At 38.7% G+C, this 25,065-nt stretch overlaps 2 protein-coding genes across 2 annotated transcripts in view; both read right to left on the bottom strand.

The window, feature by feature from the left end:
- LOC308643747 (uncharacterized protein) overlaps positions 1–25,065 on the bottom strand; it is a 738,434-nt gene that overhangs the window by 115,901 nt on the left and 597,468 nt on the right. The window lies entirely within an intron of this gene.
- Positions 12,569–16,275, bottom strand: LOC308646037 (protein transport protein Sec23A-like). Its single transcript, XM_081288558.1, has one exon. The coding sequence runs from the start codon at positions 16,130–16,132 to the stop codon at positions 13,835–13,837; it is 2,298 nt and encodes a 765-aa protein (XP_081144684.1). The 5' UTR covers positions 16,133–16,275; the 3' UTR covers positions 12,569–13,834.

Genomic DNA, 25,065 nt, shown 5'->3' on the forward strand with positions numbered 1-25,065 from the left:
GGATATAAATGTAATACAAAGTCCTGCTTCTTGTGTTAAACCCATCTAGTTGGGTATGTGTGCATGGCAAATACATAAAACAAAATCAAACCACATGCCTCTCTGAGATGTACCCCTCTCTGAGGACTCAATTTTTCCCATTGAGTCCTCAAAGGGGTCCTCTGATGTGGATTCATTGTCATGATCTGGTTTATCTCAAACAATTTTCAGATACAATATTTGCAATGCTTTTAAATAATTGTATTGTCTTATTTATCTGTATTTTTCCAAATTAGATATGTAAACATTTGCTACCATATAATATCACATGATCCAGCACACACACACACACACACACACACACACACAATACATGCAGGGAGTCAAACTGTCATTTCCACACCATTGCTCATAAAACCATGTTTTAAATATTCAAATATTTAAGTATTTGAATTGAATTAAATTAAATTAAATATTCAAATATTTAAATATTCAAAGGTAGAAACAACTCAATGCCCACAACCATAAGAATATATAGACAATACATGGTGGCTTCTTCAGACACTGGAATATAATTGCATCTTAAAATGGAGGGAAATTTTTGCACATTGTGCCACATAACTGAGCCTTCAAATTACTCTACTAAGTGAAATAAGCCACTCACAAAAAAACAAATACTGTATAAATGTACTTAAATAGAGTGAAAGTTAGAGTAGGCAAATTGATAGACACATAAAACAGAATGGCATTACAGAAACTCAAGGCAGTGGGCAGCAGGGAACATTATTATCTTAATCCAGTTGTGGAAAATATTCTTTCTAAAATTAAAAAGTAATTGATAAAATTCTAAACATGTCACAGTAGAATTTTGTGAGATTTAAAACATTAGGCTAATTTGTCTCAATGATGTGAAGATTAGTTTTGAAAAGTTCATATCTTATTCTCAGTCTCTTCCAAGAAAGATGTTCTTCATATGGATGCTGTTAAGTACCACTCTGTGCTGCTCAGTCTTTGAAAGACTTTAAGCATTGCAGTGGATAGCTCTGATGTTATGGCTTCCTGGATGAAATGTGTATGAGATCAAAACACCAAATTTAAACATTATGTCAGACATGGAAATGTATCTAATCATGATATCTGTGTTACAAAACTATGCATTTTAATATATTTTATTTAAATTAGAAAAAAATCAAATACAAAATACTCTCAAATAAACTATCTTCAGATAAATGTGTAAGAAATAAAGGAGGGGCTGGGGTTGTGACTCAGCAGTAGAGCATTTGTCTAGCATGTGTGAGGCCCAGCATGTGTGATGCCCTGGGTTTGATATTCAGCACCACATAAAAATAAATAAATAAAATTAAGATATTGTGTCTAACTACAACTAAAGAATAAATGTTTTTAAAAAAAGAAGTAAAGGAAGGAAAGGCTATGAGTATAAAAATTTAAACAAAACTGAAAAGAAACACATCAAACCAAACCCAAATCACCGGAACAAGGGCAATAATGAAGATCAGAGTAGAAATAAATAAAAAGCACTTACAACAGTACTAAAAATCAATCAAGCCATGATGTTGTTCTTTGATAAGGCAAACAGAACTGACAATCTTTCATGTAGAATGCCTCAGAGAACAAAAGGGATGATAAAATCAGAATGAAAGAGCAAGCATTACAACTGCTACCATGGGTAAAATAAGAAACATAGAAGAGTGCTGTGAGCAATTACACACCAACAAAATCATAACCAGATTGAAACAAATATAACCCTATATACATACAACCTCAGAGCATTGAAAAATTAGAAACTTGAACAAAACAATAATAATTGAGAAGACTGAACCAATAACACAAAATAGTCCCCCTCTCAAAAAATAAGAGTTCACAGCCACATGACTTCATGATAGAATGCTACCAAATTTTTAAACAATTAACATCAAAGCATCTTAGTCTTCTCCAAACAATGGAAGAAGAAACATTTCTAAACTCAATTTTTAAGGTTAACATACTCATACACTGACACCAGGAAACACACATCAAGAAAAAACAAAACAAAACAATAACAACAACAACAAAAAAAAAAAAACACTACAGCCCAATACCTCCGAAGAGCATAGATAGAAAATACTTGAGAAACATGTGAGTAGATTGAATCCAACAAATAGAAAGCTTCAAATATCATTAAGGCCTGAGATTTATCCACTAGGTACAGATGGTTTAGCACATGCAGCTACAATATAGTGACACCCAACACCAAGTAAATGAAGTACTGAAAATATAAAACCATTCCAAGACACAAAAAGGACCATTTAATAAAATGGAAACTCCGTACATGATAAAAGCTCTCAATAAAATAGGTAGAGAAGAAATGTATTGAAACAGAAGTAAGGTCATATATTAAAAACCTACATTAAACCACATATTCAGTTGTGAATATTGAAATAATTTTATGCATGATTAGAAATGAGGAAAGTATGCCCACTCTCACCACTTCTGGTGAACACAGCCCTGGAAGTTCTTGCTAAAGTGATAAGGCAAGAAAAGAATAACGCATACAAATTAGAGGGAAGAAGAAACATTGTCATTGTGGGTGACATGTTGATATCTGTAAAAACACTAGATTTTAAAAAATCCTTTTAGTATTATTGCATGAATTCAGCAGAACACAAAGGCAACACCTCAATAATTCTTTACAATTGCCATAAAATATATGAAAAAAAAATTCAGGAAACAATCCCCACAATAATACCATTTCTAAGAGCAAAATACTGAGGAATAAACTTGAGTAGTGAAGGGAAAGAATGTACCCTGAAAACTATAATGGTGAAAGAAATTAAAGCAAATGTGATAAGAGGAAAGAAGTTTCATGTTGATGTAAGTGAAGAATCAATATTAAAATATCAAGTTGTGGATGTAGCTCAGTTGGTAGAGAGCTTGCCTCACATGCACAAGGCTCTGGGTTTAATCACCAACACTTCAAAAACACAGAAAAAGGGAAGGAGGGAAGAGGAGAAGAAGGAAAGGAACAAACTACTATGTCCATTGGCATAATGGTAAACATGTAAACATGGAACAGAAAAAGTCCCTTTAAAAAACAGGCTACATAAAACATCATTAAGAGATATTTAAAAGCACAGCCAAATTTAGCCTCTTGTTATTGAATGCAAAAGAATGAAAATAGACACGATAAGTGTTCATTTGTTTATGGCTGTATGACATACACAAATATCAAATCAAGATGGATTGAAGATTTACATGTGAAACCTGAATTTGTAAACCTGCTAAAATAAAACAGGTGGAAACCTTCATGATATTGGACTAGAAAATGATTTCTTGGATATTACACCAAAAAGTCAGATAAAAAGTCATTGACATACAAATGAAATGATATGAAATTAAAAAGCTTTTGTACAGAAAGGTAAACAATCAACCTTCAATAGACAACTATAGGATAGAGAATACATTTTTAAATCACATATCTGGAAAGAGGTTAATTTTCAACATTTATTAAAATCTCCTAGAATATAATGAAACAAAATAATAAACTCATTAAAAATAGCTCAAGACTTGAATAAGCTATTCCATATAAGAAAAGACACATATGTGGCCAAAAAGCAATGAAAAGATGTTCAACATCAATTAATTCTCAAGAAAATATAAATCAAAACCACCATGAGCTATCCTGTCACAGTAGTCAGGATGGCTATGGTGTGAAAAGAAATATAACAATTACTGTTGGACATATGCACTGTTGGAAGTATAAAATTGTTTATTTTCCACAGTACTGAAACCAATATGGGTATTGCTCAAGGACAAGAGGTAGAGCTACCATGTGCTAGAGCCATGCCCTGTGGAAATTTATGCAAGTGAGTGAAAGTCAGCATCAGTAAGAGATGTTGGTACTTCAATTTTCATGGCATCCTTACTAACAGAAACCAAGATGTGAAGGTATCTGATGCCACAGATGGATGATTAGAAAAACTGTGGCATCTTACTGAGTCTTTTTTAAAAATATTTTTAGTTGTTGATAGACCTTTATTTTATTCATTTACTTATATGTGGTGCTGAAAATTACTTATATGTGGTGCCTCATACATATCAGGCTAGCACTCTACCACTGAGCCACAATCTCAGCCCCTTACCGAGTCTTTTAAAATAGGGAAATCCTATCATGTGCCACAACCTAGATAAATCTGGAGGACATTATAATAAGCAAAGTTAGCCAATTGCAGAAATACAGATGCTTATGGTTCTAAACAGGGAAATTCATGGACACAGAGTGAAAATTGGTTGCAAGGGGGTGAGGGCTAGCAGAAAATAATCATTGCTCTCAAATGGATATAAAGTTTCAGTTTTACATGAGATTTGCTGTGTAACAGTATACTTATTTATAATAATACTATACTGTGCACTAAATCTCTTTTTAATACAGTAGAGTACATGGTTATTTCAAGGAAGATAGAGAAAATTAAAGGAAGAAAGAGAAGATGGACAAACCAAGACTAGCTTCATGGGTGGCGGTCTTCACAGTCACACATGGATCCACAATCAGAACAACCCTGTGACTGGTTTGATGCCTGCCATTGCCATCATGAAATTCTTCCTTATTTTATTATTGTACTTGTGTTTTTTTATGTGAAGTCAAATAAGAGATGGGATCATGAACCAAAGGGTTATATAGAAACACATCTGCTGCCATTATTTGTCACCCAGTTAAAACATGATGTCTTGTGTTTTCCTAGGCATTTATCATTTTTTCAATTCTTCATTTCTATCCATAGTTCCATGTTCCCATCACTTTTCATTGATCTAAATCCTGAGCAACTTCTATTGTATATATCCTACTTGTGTATGTATTACAGATTAATGCTTCCAGGTTTCAAATCTGGAAAATGTCACTTTCAACTCTACTCTTCTGGGTTCCAGTGTCTCTGACAGCAATGTGCTCTGATTGTTCTCAAGGGCCCTTGCTGTACTATTTCTTTGACAGGGTGTACACTGCTTTTAAGATTTTCTCCTTCTTTTTGGAAATTTTGCAAAGTGACATTTTCATCTGTGTGTATTTGGCCAACATTTTGATATAGGATTCATTACAGATTTTGGTAAATATACTTTCATCAAGCTTGAAGAAAAAACTTAGTCCATTATTTGTTCAGTGTCTTTCTTTTCCTTTTTTTCTTTTATTTTGGGGTCTGTAAGTATATGATTGCTTGAATGTTTATGCCTTATGCACACTTCATATTTATTTTTCTTTGAGTTATACATGAAAGTAGAGTCTGTTTGACATATTTATACAAACATGACATGTCTTATACTTATGAGGATCTGAGTCTTGAGTTAGTACATAATGTGGAGGTTTACTGTTGTGTATTCACATATGTGAATAGGAAAGGAATGTCAGATTCATTTCACTGTCTTTCCTATTCCTTTCCCCATGCCCTTCCCTTCATTCTGCATTGTCTATCCACTGAACTTATTTTTCTTCCCCACCTCCTTGTTGTGTGTTAGCATTTACGTATCAGAGAGAACAATCCAACTTTTATTTATGTGATTGGCTTATTTCACTTAGAATGACAATCTCCAGATCCATTCATTCATGGTTAATGTCATAAAAATAAAATGATTGGGAATCTATCTAACAAAGGGGGTAGAAGTCCTCTATAATGAAAACCAAAGAACACTAAGGAAAGAAGTTATAGAATACCTTAGAAGAGGGAAAGACCTCCCCTGTTCTAGAATAGGCAGAATTAATATTGTCAAAATGGCCATATTACCAAAAGTGCTATACAGATTCAATGAAATTCATATTAAAATTCCAGTGACGATCTGCATGTAAATGTCCCACTTAATCTTATTGCCACAGACTCCAAAGGGGATGAGGATTTGACAGCACATGTTTTGGGGGTTTATAACCTATGACACCTTCTAGGGCAGCTGTTCACAGTTATAGGGCAGCTGTTCACAGCCATACCAACCACATTAGACTGTTCAGGTGGTGAGAGACAAACATTGTTATATTAAGCAAAAGATATGTGGCAGCTTTTCTTCCCTGCATTCAACATGTACTCCAATAGTAAACCACTATAAACCATGAGCAGAACAGAATAGAAACAGAAGCAAAGCAGAGCAGAAACCAGTGAAAAGAACAGACTCCTCTCTGAAGTTCCTTGGAATAGGTGGATCAGACACAGTGACTTTCAGTCCAATCTGCAGTGATTTTTTTATACCCAAGGTAAAGAAATATATGTTTCAGGCATAGACAATAACATTAATAGACAATCGCTGAAATTCTTTCTTCTTTCTGCTGAAGCAGTCAGTACATCAGGCAACAGACACTTACCAGTACCCATCAGTCATGCACACCAGGCACCAGGAGGCAGAAGACTTATGTTCTATGGCCTTCAGCAACTCCACATTCTGACCACCTCTTCAGAGAGTGATCACTCTTTATAAGAAACTGTCACAACAAAAGCTTACATGCTGCAGATGAAATTTATCCAGGATCCAAGGTGGAACTCATTCTGGGTCTTATCTTCTCTGCATGTGTCTAAATCTAGCAGAAGAGGCAGAACATGGCAGGTCATTGCAAAATGGGTAAAACAGCAAAGACTCAGCTGAGCTAAGAGGGGGGACACAAAGAGAAAGTGCTCCAGTTGAAGAGACTTGCTCAGAGTAGGGGTGAACGACTCTGCACAACGTTACCAAGAGCACCAAGAGCAAGGGAAGGCACAAGCAAGCTGGAGGTGCTCTCATGTGCAAAGAGACAGAGGGCTAAAATATCGTTTGCTCTCAAGGTGATGATGCCTTCGGTTTTGTAAAGAAACAGGATGTGTATGGGGGAAGGGTGGACAGGCATCTAGGCAGACACCTCTACAAGTTTGACCTTGACCCACACAGCTGCCACAACCCTGTGGCAAGCAAACAAGCAGAGATGAAACACCATCAAGCTCAACTCACAAGCCATGATCTCAAATGCAGGTTGGAGACAACCAGGAGAAAGGGGAACCTTTGTTACAGAACCCAAATGTGTCATGTTGTCTAATGGGAGACCTGTCTCTCCTGCCCTAGCAGCACACCCTTTAAAGACTTTTCCATACTCTCTGGTTGAATTCTCACAACATCATGAAGCTGAGAACACAAGCACCAATAAAGAAACTGAGGTGGAAATGTGAAAGACAAAACCCTGCAGGAGACACTCCTGAATGGGTCCCCTCAGGTTCCAGAGATTTCCTTTGGGCCTTGGGATTCTGGAAAAAAAAAAAAAAACAAGACTCATAGGTGTTTGTCCAATGACAATCTTAAATTAACCTGGAAAAACAGAAGTTGATATATACAAGTGACTTACATGGACATATTACATCACATGGCCACAAATTCATATTTTAAAGGGTGAGGCAAGCTGGACATGGTGATGCATGCCTGTAAGCCCAGAGGCTTGGAATGCTGGGCAGAAGGATGCAAGATCAAAGCCAGCCTTAGAAATTGAGAGGTTCTAAGCAACTCAGTGAGACCCTGTCTCTAAATAAAATTCAAAATAGAGCTGGGAATGTGGCTCAGTGGTTGAGTGACCCTGAGTTCAATCCCCAGTTAAAAAACAAAAAAGGTCAGAAAACCAGGTACTGTGGCCCACACCTGAAATTCCAGTGGCTGAGGGTTGAGGCAAAAGGATCACAAGTTCAAGTCCTACCTCAGAAACTTATTGAGACCCCTCTGTCAAAATAAATTATGAAAAAATGGAAACTCATCAATGGAAAAGCTCAGGAAAAATAAACATGACCATGATCATTCCAATATTCTTTTCACTCTTTGTTGTCTTTGTAGATAACTCATCTATGAAGTGTGGCACATCCCCTTGTGCCATGATACTAGAAACCAGGTCACACAAAACTGTTTTTGATTTTGGATGTAATTTTCTTTTATGATCTCTTCTAAGACAGGGAGGTGTACACAGGCTCACACATTGAATCAAACAAAACACTGATGAGAAACCAGAGCAGAATAATTGATTTTTATGTGGTATTAGCTTTGGTAGAAAATAAATGGATGAGGAGGGGGTGGGGATGGGAGGTGATACTTCTGTTGGAATTTCATTTCATGGCTTATAAAAATCAGAGTTCAGTAAAGACAAAGAAATGACCCCAATATTGGCAAAGAGTCCTGAAGTATCCCAGTAATGACAGTTGTAGGAAGAGGCCATGGCTGAATTCATACCTTTATCTCACTTGTGAATCTAATTGTGTATTTTGTTTTCCAAGAAGACGATGGGCCTAAAACACCCTGGGTAGAGAGTATAATAATAAATCTTCCTTAAATAGTGGTAAAATTAGTTTCATGAATAAAATTCACTGAGTTACCCTAAAAGCAGTTGCTGCTCCTAGGACAAATACTAAAGGGCTTCCCAGTAACCAAGCCAATGAACAGGTAGCCCAAGGCTGTGGGCTTCAGTGAAAGTTTTAAGTCCAGTTTTGGCACCATATCATGTCTAATAAGGCGCTCAGCACTTCTAACAAAGGGAAAACATCACATTAAGTACAGGGAGTATTAAGTGGGATGAGTGGGATGAGTTGACAGGTATTTTTGAAGGTTTGGGGGATTTATAGGGATGCAATTGGATAAGATAGCAACGGCCAGCTCCTGAAAAGTCTTTATCTCACGGGTAGGAAAAGGGGTAGGCAGCTAAGTGACATGATGAGAGGTGTGTTTTCGAATAATTCAGAAGTGGAAACTTCACCATGGATGGTATCAATACTTCAGATGCCTAAAGGGGCCTGTTTAATGCCTGCACAGTTCTGGCGCCATCTAGTGTATAATGCCTGCTTAGTGCCAGAATTCTTGGGCTAGACCAGGAAGAGCAGCTCCCTTCCAGAGGAGATGCGGGGACTTGTGGCTGGTGTTTTTACCTGTGTCGTCACTGTCTAGAGCGGAGCCTGGTACATGGTAGTTTTTACTGTTTTGTAAAGGGAGAGAAGTTGCCACCTGTCAGTCTTCCGGACAACACTGTCGCACCTGGTCTCTGCCCAACCACCGCTAAACCCTCTCTTAGAGACCCCTGGAGCTGGGCTGTCCTCACGCCAGCCTGAGAGGCGGTGTCGCTCCGTGTCCTGCTTCACAACAGCAGCGAGTCCCCAACGTCGCCCCTGGCGAGGTCAAAGCGGCTCCCACCTGCGCTTCTCTCTGGTCAGGAAGTCCCTGCCTGGGCGTCAGTGAGAGGGATCCTGGGAGCTGGACAAGGACGAGCGGGCCACACTACCACCTTTTCTGGAGCTCCAGGTCACACTGTCTACAGCGCAGGCACCAGGAGGCATCTTCGTTATACGCTGGGTCCATGGCCGCTCCCTGAAAAGCAAATCTCCAAGGCGACATCCCCAGGATCCTTCCAGAGACCCCACCTGAACACACGGAGAGGAGAGTCAGCGGGACTAAGGAGGCTGCGCAGCGGGTCCTCAGCCTCCCTCCACGACTGCCTGTGTAAGTGGGAAACTGAGGCCCAGGGGCGCAGGCTCTGGGCTTACATTTTGGGGCCGCGGGAGCCCAAGAGTCCTGCTCCCCTCTGGGTCCATAGGGACTTCTGATAGGATTTCCAGAATTGTGGGCCTCTCCGGGATCCTTGGCCTCCTGAGGACTCACCCATCTTGCCTTCTGCTCAACTAGTGGCTCCTCATTCCCACTCTGAAAGTGCCTTAGGAGTCCTGGGCAGGGCTCGTCCCCCACGGGATTCCGCTAGTCCTGCCCCGCCTGGGCCGCTGTTTCTAGGGGTGGGCCTCCACTCAGCCCTGCCGCCACCCGGCGCCACCCCTTCGCTGAGGTCCCCTAGCTCTGCTGGGCTCCCCCCACTGGCCCTGTCCTGCCCGCTGCTCCTAAAATTTGGCCTCTGTAGGATGACTCAGTCCAGCCCTTTGGCTCAGCATGGCTCCGCTTGCTAAACCTGACAGGTGGACGACAATGCTTCTCACTGACTTCTCAGTGACCGCTTGAATAAAGTGAATAAACTTGGAGAGGAGTTCCTTATTCTAGGTCACCGAATAGAGATGGGAGATGAAGTTAGAAGCCTGCTTTCTTCTGCTAATTTGCACCCCCAAAGCAGGGAAGTGGAGCCTGCCACTGTGGTCCCCCTGTATGCTTCCTGGGTGCATGCAAGGTTTCACACAGGAAGCACCAGGGTCTAGATTCCTTATAGCAAACCGGGCCCCAGATCTAATCTTTGCACCCCCGGGATGAGGCATTAGACATGTTCAAACTTCTCATCCTACCAGCTGGGAGTCTGGAAGACAGAGCAAAGCACTTACCTGGGATTCCAGAGCAAGATAGTCAAAGACCCACTTGACCTCACTTCTGCTTCCCATGGGCTCTAAGGAAGGAAGGCCATCATCATCACCTGGACACTTGTTAGAAATACAGGTGCTCAAGTAACACCCTGCTGCTTCTGGAAAGGCGGAGTGGAGAACCCTGTGGTTGTTAACAAAACCTTCTCCTGTTGATTCTAATGCCAGCAAACCCTAAAATATGCATGTGTACACACACACACACACACACACACACACACACACACACAGTAGTTATTTAGTGTAAAATGGCCATACATTGGTCTCAACCTCAAGTTCACTGGAAAATCGTCTTTATCTGGTCATCATTGATGGGCTTGTCACAAGAGAGTATACCAAATCTTGCAAAATCAGCAGCGATTAGTTTCTCAAATTTTGGAGTCAGGCAGGCTCCTTCAAGTGGAAAATGGCTTGTAGCTGCCATTTAAGATATTTTAGACAAAGGCAAAGATCAGCTTCAGAAATAAAGTATTTTACCTAAATTTTTTATGAGTCTCACTTCACATGAGATAATTCTCTACCTCTCACTTTACACCAAGTTAGTATGTTTCCAAAGAAGATCAGAATTAAGCACAATTAATGCTATGTTTAAAAGATATATTTTTGATGTAAAAATTACTGTGATCTAAAAAAACTGGAATATAATATGTAACTAAGTAAAGGATTTGGATAAAACACGTTTTCTTATTCATAGCTACTATACAAACTGAACATGGTTTTACTCTTTTTAATTTAACTGTGCATTTTCCTTGTAAAACTTTGTAACTGTTGCCTGTTTGGTGTTTTGCAGAAACACTGCATCTAAAAGAACAACCTGAGTTGGGACAATAAGCCATCACCAATATGACAGATAGAATATAAAATATAAAACACTTCCAGTACTAACAATGATCCCAATTAAATTGAAAGGGTCATTATAAAATTATAAACATTGAAATTAAAACTCAGTACTGCTACTTCAAGACTGGTGAAACTGAATTGCTTGATGTTTAAAATCAAATCCTGGAGACCAAAGTTAAGGAAGTAAAAGGGTCAAGGAAAAATAATCCAATATTCGGTCCCTTGCTCTCTGAGGTTAGCCAGAATCCAGGGAAATTTGGTACCCCTCTCCAGTCCCTACAACACTGCTAAGGCAACCAAAAGTCCATTCAGAGAGATTGAAAGTACCACAGAAAACAGGAATCCAACCAGAGCACATTCTACAAAGAGGAGGGTCATTCGACAGGGAAACATTCTGGATACAACCAAGAGAAGCAACATTTGTTCAGCAAGACTCTGACCCAACCTGTCAAATGGCACAACTGGTAGAGAAAAAGCTAAAGGTGCCAAGAGAGTTCTCAAAAGTTCTGAAGAGTGATATGTGACCAATTTCAGGTGACTGTAACAGTAGATAGGAAAATGGTCCATTTTGACCAACTTGGTCTTAAGACACCTGGCAGGAGAGTATAACCAAACCACAGCCATACATGACATTTAAAGGATAAGATAATAGTTATTTTATTGTTACTTGAGGTATACATTTGTGTCAGTCCTTCCAAAAGTAAGTGAAACTGGTAGGTTGTGAAGGAAGGGTTTTCATATGGGTATGGCTGATAAATATCAAAGAAAGTTCTCTCGGAGTCACAATCTTTTCTAAGTCAATTTGAGACTAGCAAATTTTTTGACCTCCTGCATAGACAGACTAGATCTGTGTATGTTTTTTTTTATTATTATTTGTTTGTTTGCTGTTATGGTTATTATGAACTTCTGCTCAGACTCCACCTCTAGAGTTTACAATTCATCAATTCAGCCAGGCAGCATGGATTTAATCAAGATCTGTAAAGAAGACAAGCTTCAATTGAGATGGATGAACGTTACCAACGTTCCTAATCACCAGAATAACTATACAAATTGCTAAAAAGGAAAAAAAAACTGTGTGTGTGTGTATACATGTGTGTGTTTCTGGGGATTGAACTGAGGGCTTTGTGCATGTGAGGCAAGCACTCTACCAACTAATCTATATCCCCAACCCAGGAAAGAACTCTTATCCATGGGCAATTTCCACTTCAATATATCTAGGATTCCTAGCGATAACAAAGGGTGCAAGAATAAAACTGAAAATAAGACCAAAAAGTATCAAAAGTAAATGGGAGAACTCGTGAAAAACAGAAAGTCTGGTAGCCCATTTTCAGAATACAGTATTTAGCCTTAATTGGGATGTAAGATCCAATCATGGGCATTTTGTTTTTATTTTTTTTTTTCACAGAGAAAAGTATATTTTATTGGCATTTTGGTCTAGCACAGTTCAATTCAAATAAAATGGAACTTACTTAAGCAAACTGAATATAACAATTATAAGTTTTCTGTTTTACCATCATATGATTGTGTTCATACAAGTAACAATCATCAGAACTAGCTTTCTAAGCATATATCAGCGCACCACCTTTCATTTGAAGTACTTGATATGTAAATTTCATTGTCAAAACATATCTGGCTTTAGCAATGTAAACATCTGCTATAAGTAAACTTTAAAAGGTAAAAGCGAATGTTACTGATGAATAAATCAAAACAGAACTAAGTATCATCATGTGACATAATTAAACATTATATAATACTGTTTCAATAAGAACCACAACTTAATAAAGTTCACACAAAGGAAGCAGAAATAAGAAATGTAAACTCCCAAAATAGTGTTAAAATACTGAAGGATATAATGTAAAATTTACCACAGAAAAAGAAGGGAAAACAACAAAATGAGTAGTGAAAACCAAATTTGGTTTAGTAGTTACAATAGTCATTTTACTGCAAAGGCTTTCTTTATGCACTCTAACCAAATGCTTTATTTTCTGTATCCTTTTTAAAAAGAAATTATTGTGGTTAGTCACATAAGTTAGGTACTTTGTAGGAATTTCACATTTATTGTCATTTGTGGGAATGTTACCCCCACCAAAATTTTTCATCTCTAAATAATTTTTCCAAATAATCAAAAACATTAAATTATCTTCATGAAAATTGCCATTATAAAGTCAGATAATTTCTAAACAAATCATAAAATAAATCTGCCTTACCAGAAAAACTACAGGAAAAAGTGTATGCATAAGTGCTGAAAATCACTAAAAAAAATCAACAAATAAGAAAAAATGTTCACATTTATCATAACTATTGATTTGTTCCTTTCTGGCTAAAATTAAATAAGTTTTTAAAAGGTCAGTGAGGATATTCAGTGCCACTTTGGATTTGTCTGCAATATACAAATAAGTTATATCTGTTGTACAAGGCAGACTCTATTTTTACTCTTTAACATAATTAAGTTATAAAGACTTTGAAATTCTAAAACCAGTTATAATACTGTGGCAAGCAAAACAAATTTGTTCTCAATGCTCTCATTATATTCCAGCTTTATCTACAAACGTGAACATTTTTATGTTTTCTCAAACCATACTGATACAAAAAAAAGTCTAGAGAGATCTGTTGGTTTCCACAGACAAACTGAAAAAGGGAAAAAAATGAAACTGAAATATTTCATCTTCTTAAGTGTCTTTAACATGTTTCATATGTCAAGCAGCACTTGACACAGCAAGTTTCTTCAAGTGATCCATAAACACTTGTAAACTAACATCATCTGTGAGGATGGGTGCTCCAGACTCCTGCCCCCAGGCATACATATTATTATGAGTCTGTGAAGGGTTGACTTTTGAAAGCAGGAAACGAGCCTGGCTGCCCCCATGTTCGGTGTCAATATATCTTGGCATTGGAAATCTGGAGTGAAGGATCTCCTGTGCATCATCTACTGGGGCTTGCAGAAGGTGACGGAAATTTTCGTATTCTGGCATGTCTTGGTATCCTGACTTCCGCCACTGTGCTATAGTCTCACCATGATAAATCAAAATCTGGAAGAATGTGTCCATGAGAAGAATACGATCTGCAAGAATGCTGCTGCTATCAAGAAGAACCGGCTCTGGTGGTCCACTAAAAGAATATGCATACAGAATAGGCTGAATTATGATTAGAGACTGGGTCAGATCTTGACGCATAAAATGATGATGATAATACGAACTTTCATCAGGACTATTGTTAAAAACTTGCAAGAAAGGAGATCGTCTTAAATGAAACATAAACTGTGGATAAAGAGAGAAAGTTTCCGAAAATCTAAAGGAACTTGGATCATCTTTGTGATACTCTCCAAATTTCTTACACAGTCGAATGAGCTGTCTGTCCAGCCATCTGAGCACATCTGGTCCTTCCTCTGTTTCTGCTGTATATATTGCTAGCTGGGCCATAAGAATGGCAGCTGCCTCCTGGTCAAAAGATGCAGCGATGTTTTGGATTTGAGTTTGAGCATCTGCCCAATTCCTGGCAATGGTGGTCATCCGGATGCGCCTCTGCCCACTTGAATGCTGATACTGGGTCACAAACTGGATTGCACCACGTCCTCCTTGAGGAATTGGATCATTATGCTGATTAACAACCTCAAAATATATAGCTAAGGTTGTAGTGGGACTGAGTCCACATATCTTCCATTGACAAGTGCCACCCGTTCCTATCTCATTTTCAGATACACAGGGTCCTTTGGAATTGAGAGACACACAGGGTCCAATTGCTCCTGAAATCTTTATTTCCCTTGAAGTCTTTATTTCTAATGTACCACCAAAGCCCATTTTAAACTGTCCATGCATATCTTCGGTAAAGACTCTTTGAAAAGTTTGTTTGAATAAAGAAGTGTTGAAAGAATCACCCATGACCATGTATCCACCAGTAAGGTTGGGACAGCATTTCATCTCCAGGAGACCTGTCTGATCTAATGCACATGCGTAGATGTCAATAACATGACCAGTTGTAGCAGCTCGATTAGCCAATACTTCAAAATGCTTGGTTCCCTTTTTAACATATTTGGCATTGTCTTTTTCAATGTCATGCCATGATCTTATAGGTGTCTTCAATTCGTCTCCAACCACCATTCCAGGTCCCTGAGTAGCAGGACCACCAATGAACATCATGATACAAGCACCAGTGTTGGGGAAAGTACACTCAAGTAGTCCTACAGCTATGGAAAGTGCCACTCCCGAGGAACGCAAAGGTCTCTTTCCCTGTGGCACAGGCCAAGGGTCTCGCTGAAGTTCTCCCAGGAGATCTGTGAGATTCATGTCTATTTTCTGTACTGGCTGTAAAAATCTATTGGAAGGAGGTGGCTGCTGTACCTGAGGACCTCGTGTTGCTTGGGTGACTGGTACTTTAGAGAGTCCCAGCATCTCCTGCAGTTGTTTGGCAGATAGATCTTTTGTTCCCCTGAAGACATAGCTTTTTGAAATGCCTTCACATCCAAGTTCATGAACCTGCACCATCCTCCCAAAAGTAATAAGTCCAACCAAAGCTGTAGGTGGTAAGAGACTTAATGACATCTGCATGGATTCTTTCAAGGCTTGTAAATCTTCATCTTCCATGCAAGTATCAACCACATAGAGGAATATCAAAGGCATCTGTGGACCACGCAGAACTACATATTCAATGCTAGAAAACTGAGGTAAAAGTTCAGCAGGCTGATTCAGTTCAGATATCCCAGCATAAGTAGGTGGAAACTGATTCATTTGATAACAAAAGTTGCAAGCCCAGAGTTTTGCTCGATAATCCACTTGACATAAAGGATTCAAAACTGCACGGCAAGTAGTCCTACTACACAGAACAGGTTCATATTGAATGGGTGGTAAATCAGGCCTTTCCTTCAGTGGTGTAAAGAGGGCTGCAACTGGAGCAACCATTCTTGTAGCTTCCAGTCGACTTGATGGCCAAACATTCCAACTAAATCGAACTCCATCTCGTTCTTCATTTTTTTGGATGAATTCCAAATAGGTTGTCATTGTAAAGCTTGATTGTTATTGCACACTACCCCTCCTACGAGATCCGCGCTGGTCGCAGCCTTGTCCTGGCAAAGTCAGTCCCCTCCAACCGGCAGGACCAGCTGTGGCACTACAATCAGGGCCGGCGCCGCCCCGCCCCCGACCTCCTTCCAATCATGGGCATTTTGAACTTTTCAACCTGCATCCAATCATAGATATATAAAAGAGAGCTCTTCCCTTTGCCCGCCCAAATTTAAAAATTAGCTAATCCCATAGACTGTAAGCCAAGCTCCTCCTATCAGAGCAAAGGCAGGGCTCTGCTAGGATAAACACAGGTGGAGTGTCTGCCCAAGAATGCACAAGGAATGCATGCAAATTTTCCTACCAGGACTTGTTCTACAGAAGCCAAGTTTACCTTGCTCAGCTACTTCTGAGCATCTGTTTGATTTCTGATGGCACCCCTGTATTTCTCACTCTACCTGGGAGACAGTGTGGCTGTTTTTCTTTAATAATCTTTAGCTATCCCTTTGGTAAAAGATGGTCCAGGCCACACAAGATCCAGATGTTGACATTTACACACTCTTTCCTAACAAAGAGTGGCAGCTTCTCTCATATCATGATGATGTAACAGCCTGTGGAGATGAGGTTAAAATAGACTTCTGGAGGGACAGGAAATGTTGTAGACTCAGCACTAGTTTGAATCTGCTGTAATATTTGAGTTGGGCACATCACTGTTCAGCTGTGTTCAGCTACTCAAGTGGCTTAGCAGTAGGACCACTTGAACTCAGGAGTTCAAGACCAGCCTCTTTAACAGAGGCTAAGAAACAGAAAACAATATTTGAATATTTTCTGATGCATAGAGTTTTTAAACTTACAATGATGGAGACACCCCATGATAACATTCTTCCTCTGGTTAGAGTAGACATTTCAATAGTCAGGAGAAATGACAGCCTCCTGGGTTCTTGGACAAGTAACCATGGGAGGCCCCCACAGTAACCCCAGAAATGCAGCTGAAATCTTCACATGCTATTCCAGAAGGAAGATGGTGCCTTGGGCTGTCCTCCTGGGGTTTACAAATCCTGCCACTAAGCAGCTTTCACATTGATCTTGGGTTCAATCCGGCAGCCTGACTTCTTTAGTTAGGACCACAATACCACAGGTCAAAACACATAGCCACCTGCCATCCAGCTGTACTTTTGCAATGGAAGGATGCAGGACTGGGTTGGCATTTTAGCCTCTGGTTCTCAGGAGCATTTGCTGTGAATCCTGTGTGTCATTTTAAAATAAAGGTCATTGTTGGGCATGGTGGCCAGTGCTTTTAATCTCAGTGGCATGGAAGACTGAGGCAGGAGTATTGAGAGTTCAAAACCAGTGTCAGCAACTTAGCAAGGCCCAAAGTAACTCAGGGAGACCTTGTCTCTAAATAAAATATAAAAAGGGCTAGGGATTTGGCTCAGGCTGAGTGCTCCTGAGTTCAATCCCCAGTACCAAATAAATAAATAAGGATTGACTAATTAATTAATTAATGTTATTGTTCTAGCAGCAATAGTGATCATTGGCTAAGAGCATGACCTACATCCTGACTTTCAAGGTCCACATCCTGACTCTTCAGATATTTCTTCTGTAATTTACTTACTTAATTTATCTGAGACTTAGTTTCCTCCAGTGGGGATAGTAGTACTGCAATCCTCACAATATTACTATGGTAAATAATAGTTAATATATACATAAAATATGCATGTACACCGATAGTAACTATTCTTCTTCTTTTATAATTGTGGCATGTTTTATAAACTTGAATCCCACTCTTGTGCAGGGGCCAGTCTAATCTCTACACCCTCCCAATGTCAGGATACATGCCGCCAAAATGAAGACTGTTGTTCATTTGCATCCATATCATAACCCCAAAGAGATACTGTCTCTATTTTACAACTGAAGCTGAAAGAGTTAGGCCACTAGTTCAAGGCCACAGGGCAAATAGAAGGAGAATTGGAATTTGGATTATATCTGTCTGTTTCCAATAAAACTGAGCTCTCTTTTCCCCCCTGACTCCTGATTAGCTACTGCTGCCTTTTCTGCCCTCACTATGAGTTTATCATTCAGATGAAAATAAAATAATATTGACAAAATTTAAAATACAAAAATGCAGTTGAAAAAAATACCAGAAGGGCTGGGGATGTGGCTCAAGCGGTAGCGCGCTCGCCTGGCATGCGTGCGGCCCGGGTTCGATCCTCAGCACCACATACCAACAAAAAACATGTTGTGTCCGCCGAGAAGTAAAAAATAAATATTAAAAATTCTCTCTCTCTCTCTCTCTCTCTCTCTCTCTCTCTCTCTCTCTCTCTCCTCTCTCACTCTCTCTAAAAAAAAATACCAGAAGAATAAAGGTATAATTATTGTTAGAAAATCTCCTGCAGTTAACATGGAGGGAATTTCATTATCCTTATTGATAGTTGTTACTCTAATAAAAGAAATGAATCATAACAGTAATTATATCAGGCATATAGAATTGTACATATGCAAGTTTGTTCTCTCACTTGGACAAAGCAGAATTATTCTACAAGAAAGCATTTTTACAGCCAAGAGAGAAAACTTTGGACAGTGTAAGATATTTGGCTTAAGTATGTACAGTAACAAAACAGCTCATTTGTGATTAAGCATCTTTTTTTTTTTGTACTAGGAACTTAACAAAGAGGCACTTAAATACTGAGCCACAACTCAGGCATTTTTATATTTTATTTTCAAACAGGGTCTTGCTAAGTTTCTTATAGTCTCCATTAGGTGCTGAGGCTAGCCTTGAACTTTTGATCCTCCCACATCAGCTTCCTATGCTGTTGGGATGATAACTGCACCCGGGTTGATTTAGCATCTTCACAAAGAACAAATGTTCAAATTACACCTCCAACCACATCAATTTAGAAATAAATAATATGGGATGACAAAATAAGGGGTTACCTAGCACTGAATAAATATTTCTTCTCTTTTCCCAATGTGGATTGGAAGAACTTGATTATCCATTTATCAGTACTGATTAGCATCAAAGTACTGACAGTGGCATAGCTATTGCCCACCAGCATCTGGAACCTAATGTGAGCCAGGTAATTCTTCTGCATCTCTTCAGAACAGGAGGAGATAACACCATCCACAAAGTACATGAGCACAAAGAATACCATGAGCATCAGGGTGGTCCTGGTGGCCCTCAGTACTGGGGATACTCTTGGAAATAGGCTGGTGCTGTGAAGGTGCTGGCACTGCCTCTTGTTCCTGCACAGTAGAGCCACCATGTACTCACTGGAGAGGGCTTTGAGCCCTAGAAGGAAAATATCCCAGAGTATTCCCACCAGGGTAAATAAGGTCTTGAATTAGTGACCCGTGGAAGAAATAGTGCAGGATTCAAAGGCAAAAGCAAAACCTGATGTCTCATTGGTGGGGCTTTGTATGCAGACTATATTATAAACATGAATGAACATGTTGAACACCCAGAGAATGAGTAAGTACTACAGACTGTAGTGTGGATACGTGTATTTGAACTTTGCCAGAAAAGAGCTTCTGGGGCTGAGGGTGATGGCCTGAAAGACACTCAGCAAGGCAGGTGGTACTGAGAGGTTCCTCATCAACCTACAAGTAGATGACTACTTTACATGTGATGTCATTCCAAATGTCCTGAACCCCCAAAATGGCTATATCCAGGTATGCCCTGATTATTAGCATCAACAAATGAATTACAACCAGGTGATCAATGGTCACATCAGTGGGCTTAGGCCTATGCTGAAGAAGGAATGTGAGGACGTGGAAGAGAAGCAGGAAGACATTGGCTGTAATACCAATGACAATTTGGGAAGAAAAGGCATTTCTTACAGCAATAAAAATGCAAAGTTTGTTGTTTTGGGTCATTTTATTTTTCTGGTGAGAAGAAGTATATAGTCAATTTCTTAGAATAAAAGGAACAAAACAATAATGCCCACTTCAAAATATGTGTGTACTCTTTAATACACCCTTTTAAAACTCAATACTCAAGTATAGCATCTTCTGTTGATCTCTACTGTTTTCATAAATTGAACCACTATTAATTTGTCTTAGTATGTGCAACAACCTGATAAAACACTCAATATGTAGCATTTGACATGAGTTCAATTGAGCCAGATTGCAGGACTGTAAATAGAACTCTTAAGGAAAGAGCATCAATGGGGTGGTTTTGTACACTTTCTTACTTTCAGTGTTCTCTATTCTAGATTGTTCATCACCAATTTACGTACAACATATCAAAATGTTGGCTCTGAAATCAGACTTCTTGATTTTATTAATATGTAGTTTTTGGTACTGATATCGAACAGAGGTTCCTTAACCACTTATACTATTTTACACATATTTTATTATGCCAGAAAAACATACCTAATAAGGCAGAACCTTCAATTATTAGCAGAATCTTCTTTCAATTTTTTATTTTGTCCATTCTTAGGCACATGGAAAAGGAGTGGAAAGTAATCATAATTTTAGTATTTTTTTTAACCAGAGATGGAACCCAAAGGCACTTGACCACTGAACTACACCCCCAGCCCTTTTTATTTTATTTTGAAACAGTGTCTCACTAAGTTTCTTAGGTCCTCACTAAGTTGATGAAGTTGTTCTTGAATCTGCAGTCTTCCTTTATCAGCTTCCCAAGCCACTGGTATTACAGGCATACACCACCACATCAATAAAATTTAAGTACTTTGGGGAGCATACATTTTAGTGTTTTAATTAGGAGAAAGGAATCCAAACTCATCCTGAGAAAGGAGTTTACATAAGTGAGCTAGCTTTCATATCTTCTTTAAGTAAGCAATAATATTTCTCCTAAGAATAGAGAGGAAAAATTGTACTAGATAATTGGATGATAACACCCTTGTGGAATATCTCCTTATAAAATGAAAGTCTTTTCTTCATTTCAGTTTTAATTCTGCTGTATATATATGAAGTATGTAACATCTACAACATATCCCCCCCATTTTATCATCTGAAAAACAAGTGGATAAGACTATATATTATTTTTACATCTACCTAGAAAATGGTAGTGTTATAACATCAGTTACTATGGGTTCACAGAAATGACAAGGAGTCAAGACAATTTAAGTGATTCAAGCCTAGTTAAATAATTCCTTTGAAATCTTTGAGGAAGTGTCATTGTCTAAAATGGAAATTAATTAGTGACATTATAAAAATTTAATGTTTTCTACATGATTAAGTGAGTAAGAATTGTTTTTCCCCATTCACACCTTCAGCAAAAGACGATTTGCTTTCTTGGTATGCTAAAGAAAACAAACGAAAAAAATGCTAATATAGGGTCTAGGAGTCTTCACATTCTAAGAGTCACAGATTGTTATTAATAGCCACAGTGCTACATGGTTTCTTTGTATTTTGTGTAGTTATGAATAGATTACATCTACTCCTGTGTCCATACTTGAAGTAAGTTATAATATATACACTGACACTTTGATCCCAGAAGTCCTTTACAATAACATAAACTGGATATACCATTTGAAGATGCCCTTTACAAATTGCAGAAACTGAAATACTATGATTCTCTTCTAATGTGTTCTGAAATACAGGTTTCTCTTTGATTTAGATTATGAAAATAAAATGCACAGCAATGAAAAACTGGAGAAACAGTCTATCTGAATTATCTGTTGACTGAGGGCACAGGATTCTGGTTTTCAGCACTGCCAAGGGAGGGAGAGATGGAGCAAGGGGGTGTCATGAACATGCAAACACACAGAATTGTGTTTTCAGCAGAGCTTTGGAACTTTTAATTAGGAGAAAGGAAACAAGTAGAATACTACTTCTTTTTTTACAGGAAAAATTTTCTAGTTACAGCTGGAAAACCTTATCACTTTTCCCAAAGTGCTGATCATGAAAAGTGGCAGAGTTGGATGCTCTCGTGGGTCCCCCACATGCATTATCTCCTCTGAAGCACCAGCACATGGCATACAAGGAAGCAGTTGGCTTTCTCTGTGCTGTGCAGTTTGCACATGTGTGTACTAGTGAGACCTAGAGTGCATTTCCATTTTTCATATGTAGTTGAATTATAAAGAATGTAACATTTCTACTTCCATGCTAATTTACTAGTTTTATTAGAAAACATCCTGAAAATGTGGACATTTCATAAAAACACATTGAAAGGAATCCTGTTGGCCTGTCCTCTCCCATCTGTGTCTCACCCCACTCACACCTGCCAGTACTACTCAGCCTAGGAGATCAGGGCACTGAAGAGAAGGGCACTGTCCATTATCAGGATGATACCAAAACCTCTCCTCAGAGCTGTTGGTAGAAGGATGCTGAAGCGGCACCTGGATACCCTGGTGTTCCAAGCTCCAGATCATGATTTAAACCCTGAATAACACAAGCTGTCCTCAGACTGGAGGTTCTGAATATGATGACACTAATCAAAAGAAAGTAACGTGAAAAACAAGTTCAGAAACAGGCCACAGTTAGGGAGGTCACAGCAGGGAAGAACAAGGAAAGTCTAAATTGGCAGATTAGAGGATAAAACATAAAGGGAGAAAAAAATGTGAATGCAAGTCTTTTTTAAAATTATCCCCAGTGTCCTTAGAGTTGACAGTGTGACGTCGTTTCAAGGGAAATGTAACACAATTAAGACTCCATTTCCTGCCCTGAACAAGCAAGTCATCACTTAAATATTTTGCATTCTGTCATGTCCAAATTATGGACAATCCTGAGATGTATGCTATCGACCAATTGGCCAGATAGCAAAAAATACCAAAGTTGGTGCACCCTGCCTAGTTTGAGGAAAGCATACCCCAACAGCACCTTTGGCGCCTATGGCCTGTGTGGAAAGACACAGGCTGGAGGAAGGAAGGAGGATATATCTGCTTTCTCAGGTGCAACAGGGACACAGTCACATATGTAGTATAAATACTGTGATTTGTGTCCCTATTTAGTGATGTGCATTAGATACATGAAAGGGCATACTTGGATTTTGTTTTCATACAGAACAAGTTCACCATCACTTCTCCGCTAATGTCCCCTTTCACTTTGGTGTATTGGAGAGATGACACAATTGGACCTATGGAATCCGGGAAGGGGAAAATAGCTACTCTTACCATTTGGTTATATAATTAAACATTCACAGTCCTTGGTCACTGCTACAGCTTGAAACCTCCTGGTAGCCAGAGCACCATTGGTTTACTTTTGTGTGATCAAACATAAGATGAAATACATCTGCATAAGAAAACACTATTAGATATTTTTTAGGAATATGAGGTTAAACTCTCTTTATAAGTATATGATACAAACCCCCCCAATATTTCATTCTGATTAATTGAGAAGCATTTCACTGTATATAATTATTTTTCATTATCTCAGGTAATAAATGTAAATGCTAAAATATTTTGAATTGATTTATGGAGATAAGAGAAGGAAAATCAAATACATAAAATAAAATTATTGCATTAGAACTTATCTCTTCCTTGGTGAATATTAATATGAACAAGTAAAGTTAAAATAGAAAATAACAAGGCAACTTAATGATATGTACTTGGAGAACTGGTAGAGCAGTAAATTAAACTCACTATGGTTTGAGAAATAGATGGGGATTTAAAATGATTTACTTGAAATAACTAGTTTTTACTACAAAAATTAACCATCTATTGAGAAGAAAATTTCCTTTTGCATTCCTCTGAGCTCTTGAATATGGGTATATCTGAATACAAAATTTAGGGCTATCAAAGGACCTACCTAACATACAATTTAGCTATTTTTATTCTTCATCAAAATCACAGAAGCCTACTCAAACATCAGTACTACATTTGAGGAAAAATGGCACTTATCTGGACAGGTTGCATGGGGACTCAGGGGACCTGAGATGATCCTGCACCATTTTAAGGAAAGGACATCTTTAACTCACCTCTCTGTAGGTCTTTAATTTTAGAATCCATAAGAAAGTGGCAAGACACCACCGGAGAATGCAGAACTGTGGCTTCCTTAGTGGAACATGTCACCTGACTCTTACTTTAGTTTCCAATGAATAGTAGCAAACTGGTGAGAGTTGAACTCAAAACATTTCTCTCAATTCCCTGGACACATCTGTGAGAGGATCTGAAGGCTGCCAATCACATAGATTACACCCATTCTCTCCTTTTTTTAAAACCTATATTAGCTATGTTAACAAATTAGTGCAAACACATTTCATATATTGTAATGCATCTACTCTGGGGTGAGTTGTTAAAGGCACCTCCCAGGGGTTCCCTGTGGTTCTGAGGGTCTTCTCCCTAAAATGTGAGACTATCGTCTCTGTTCCACTCTCACAGTGATCATGTGGTTTGGGGTATTATGTGTCCTAGGATTCCCAAGCTCAGCTTTAGTTTTGCACTTCTGTTTCAGGTTAAGAAAGAAACTAATGGGCTGGGGATGTGGCTCAAGCGGTAGTGCGCTCGCCTGGCATGCGTGGGGCCCGGGTTCGATCCTCAGCACCACATACCAACAAAGATGTTGTGTCCGCCGAGAACTAAAAAAAAAAAAAAAAAAAAAGAAAGAAAGAAACTAAAGTATCCATGTTGGCCATGAGCAAAAGAAGCAAAAACATTCATAATAAGCCAATTAATTTTTATTCTCCAGAAATTTCTTGTGTCACTAAATGCATTATAAAATTATAGCCCCTCCTACTGGATGACCACAGATTCTTGAGATAGAACATACATCTCTTCTAATAATCAGGAATCTTCTCATTCTGTGAGTGAGGAATGAGAAACCCCAGGGCAAAAAGAAAGAAAAAGTATTCTTCATGGGCCACTATGACATGACCAAAGGGCTCTCTGGAAGTAGAAGAGCCTCAGGCTTCAAATCTGAACATTCTATAAAAGTGGTGACATTAGATAGGATGAACAAATCTCGACGTTCTATATTTTATTAAATTGATTAGGAAGGAATCATAAAAGTAACACATAGTTCTTTCTATTCAA

Source organism: Spermophilus citellus, assembly GCF_964194105.1.
Source record: "Spermophilus citellus genome assembly, chromosome: 3".
In the NCBI taxonomy this organism is placed as follows: domain Eukaryota; kingdom Metazoa; phylum Chordata; class Mammalia; order Rodentia; family Sciuridae; genus Spermophilus; species Spermophilus citellus.

Excerpts from the sequence above, each read along its gene's own strand:
- LOC308646037 (XM_081288558.1), bottom strand. The coding sequence starts at position 16,132 with ATGACAACCTATTTGGAATTCATCCAAAAAAATGAAGAACGAGATGGA.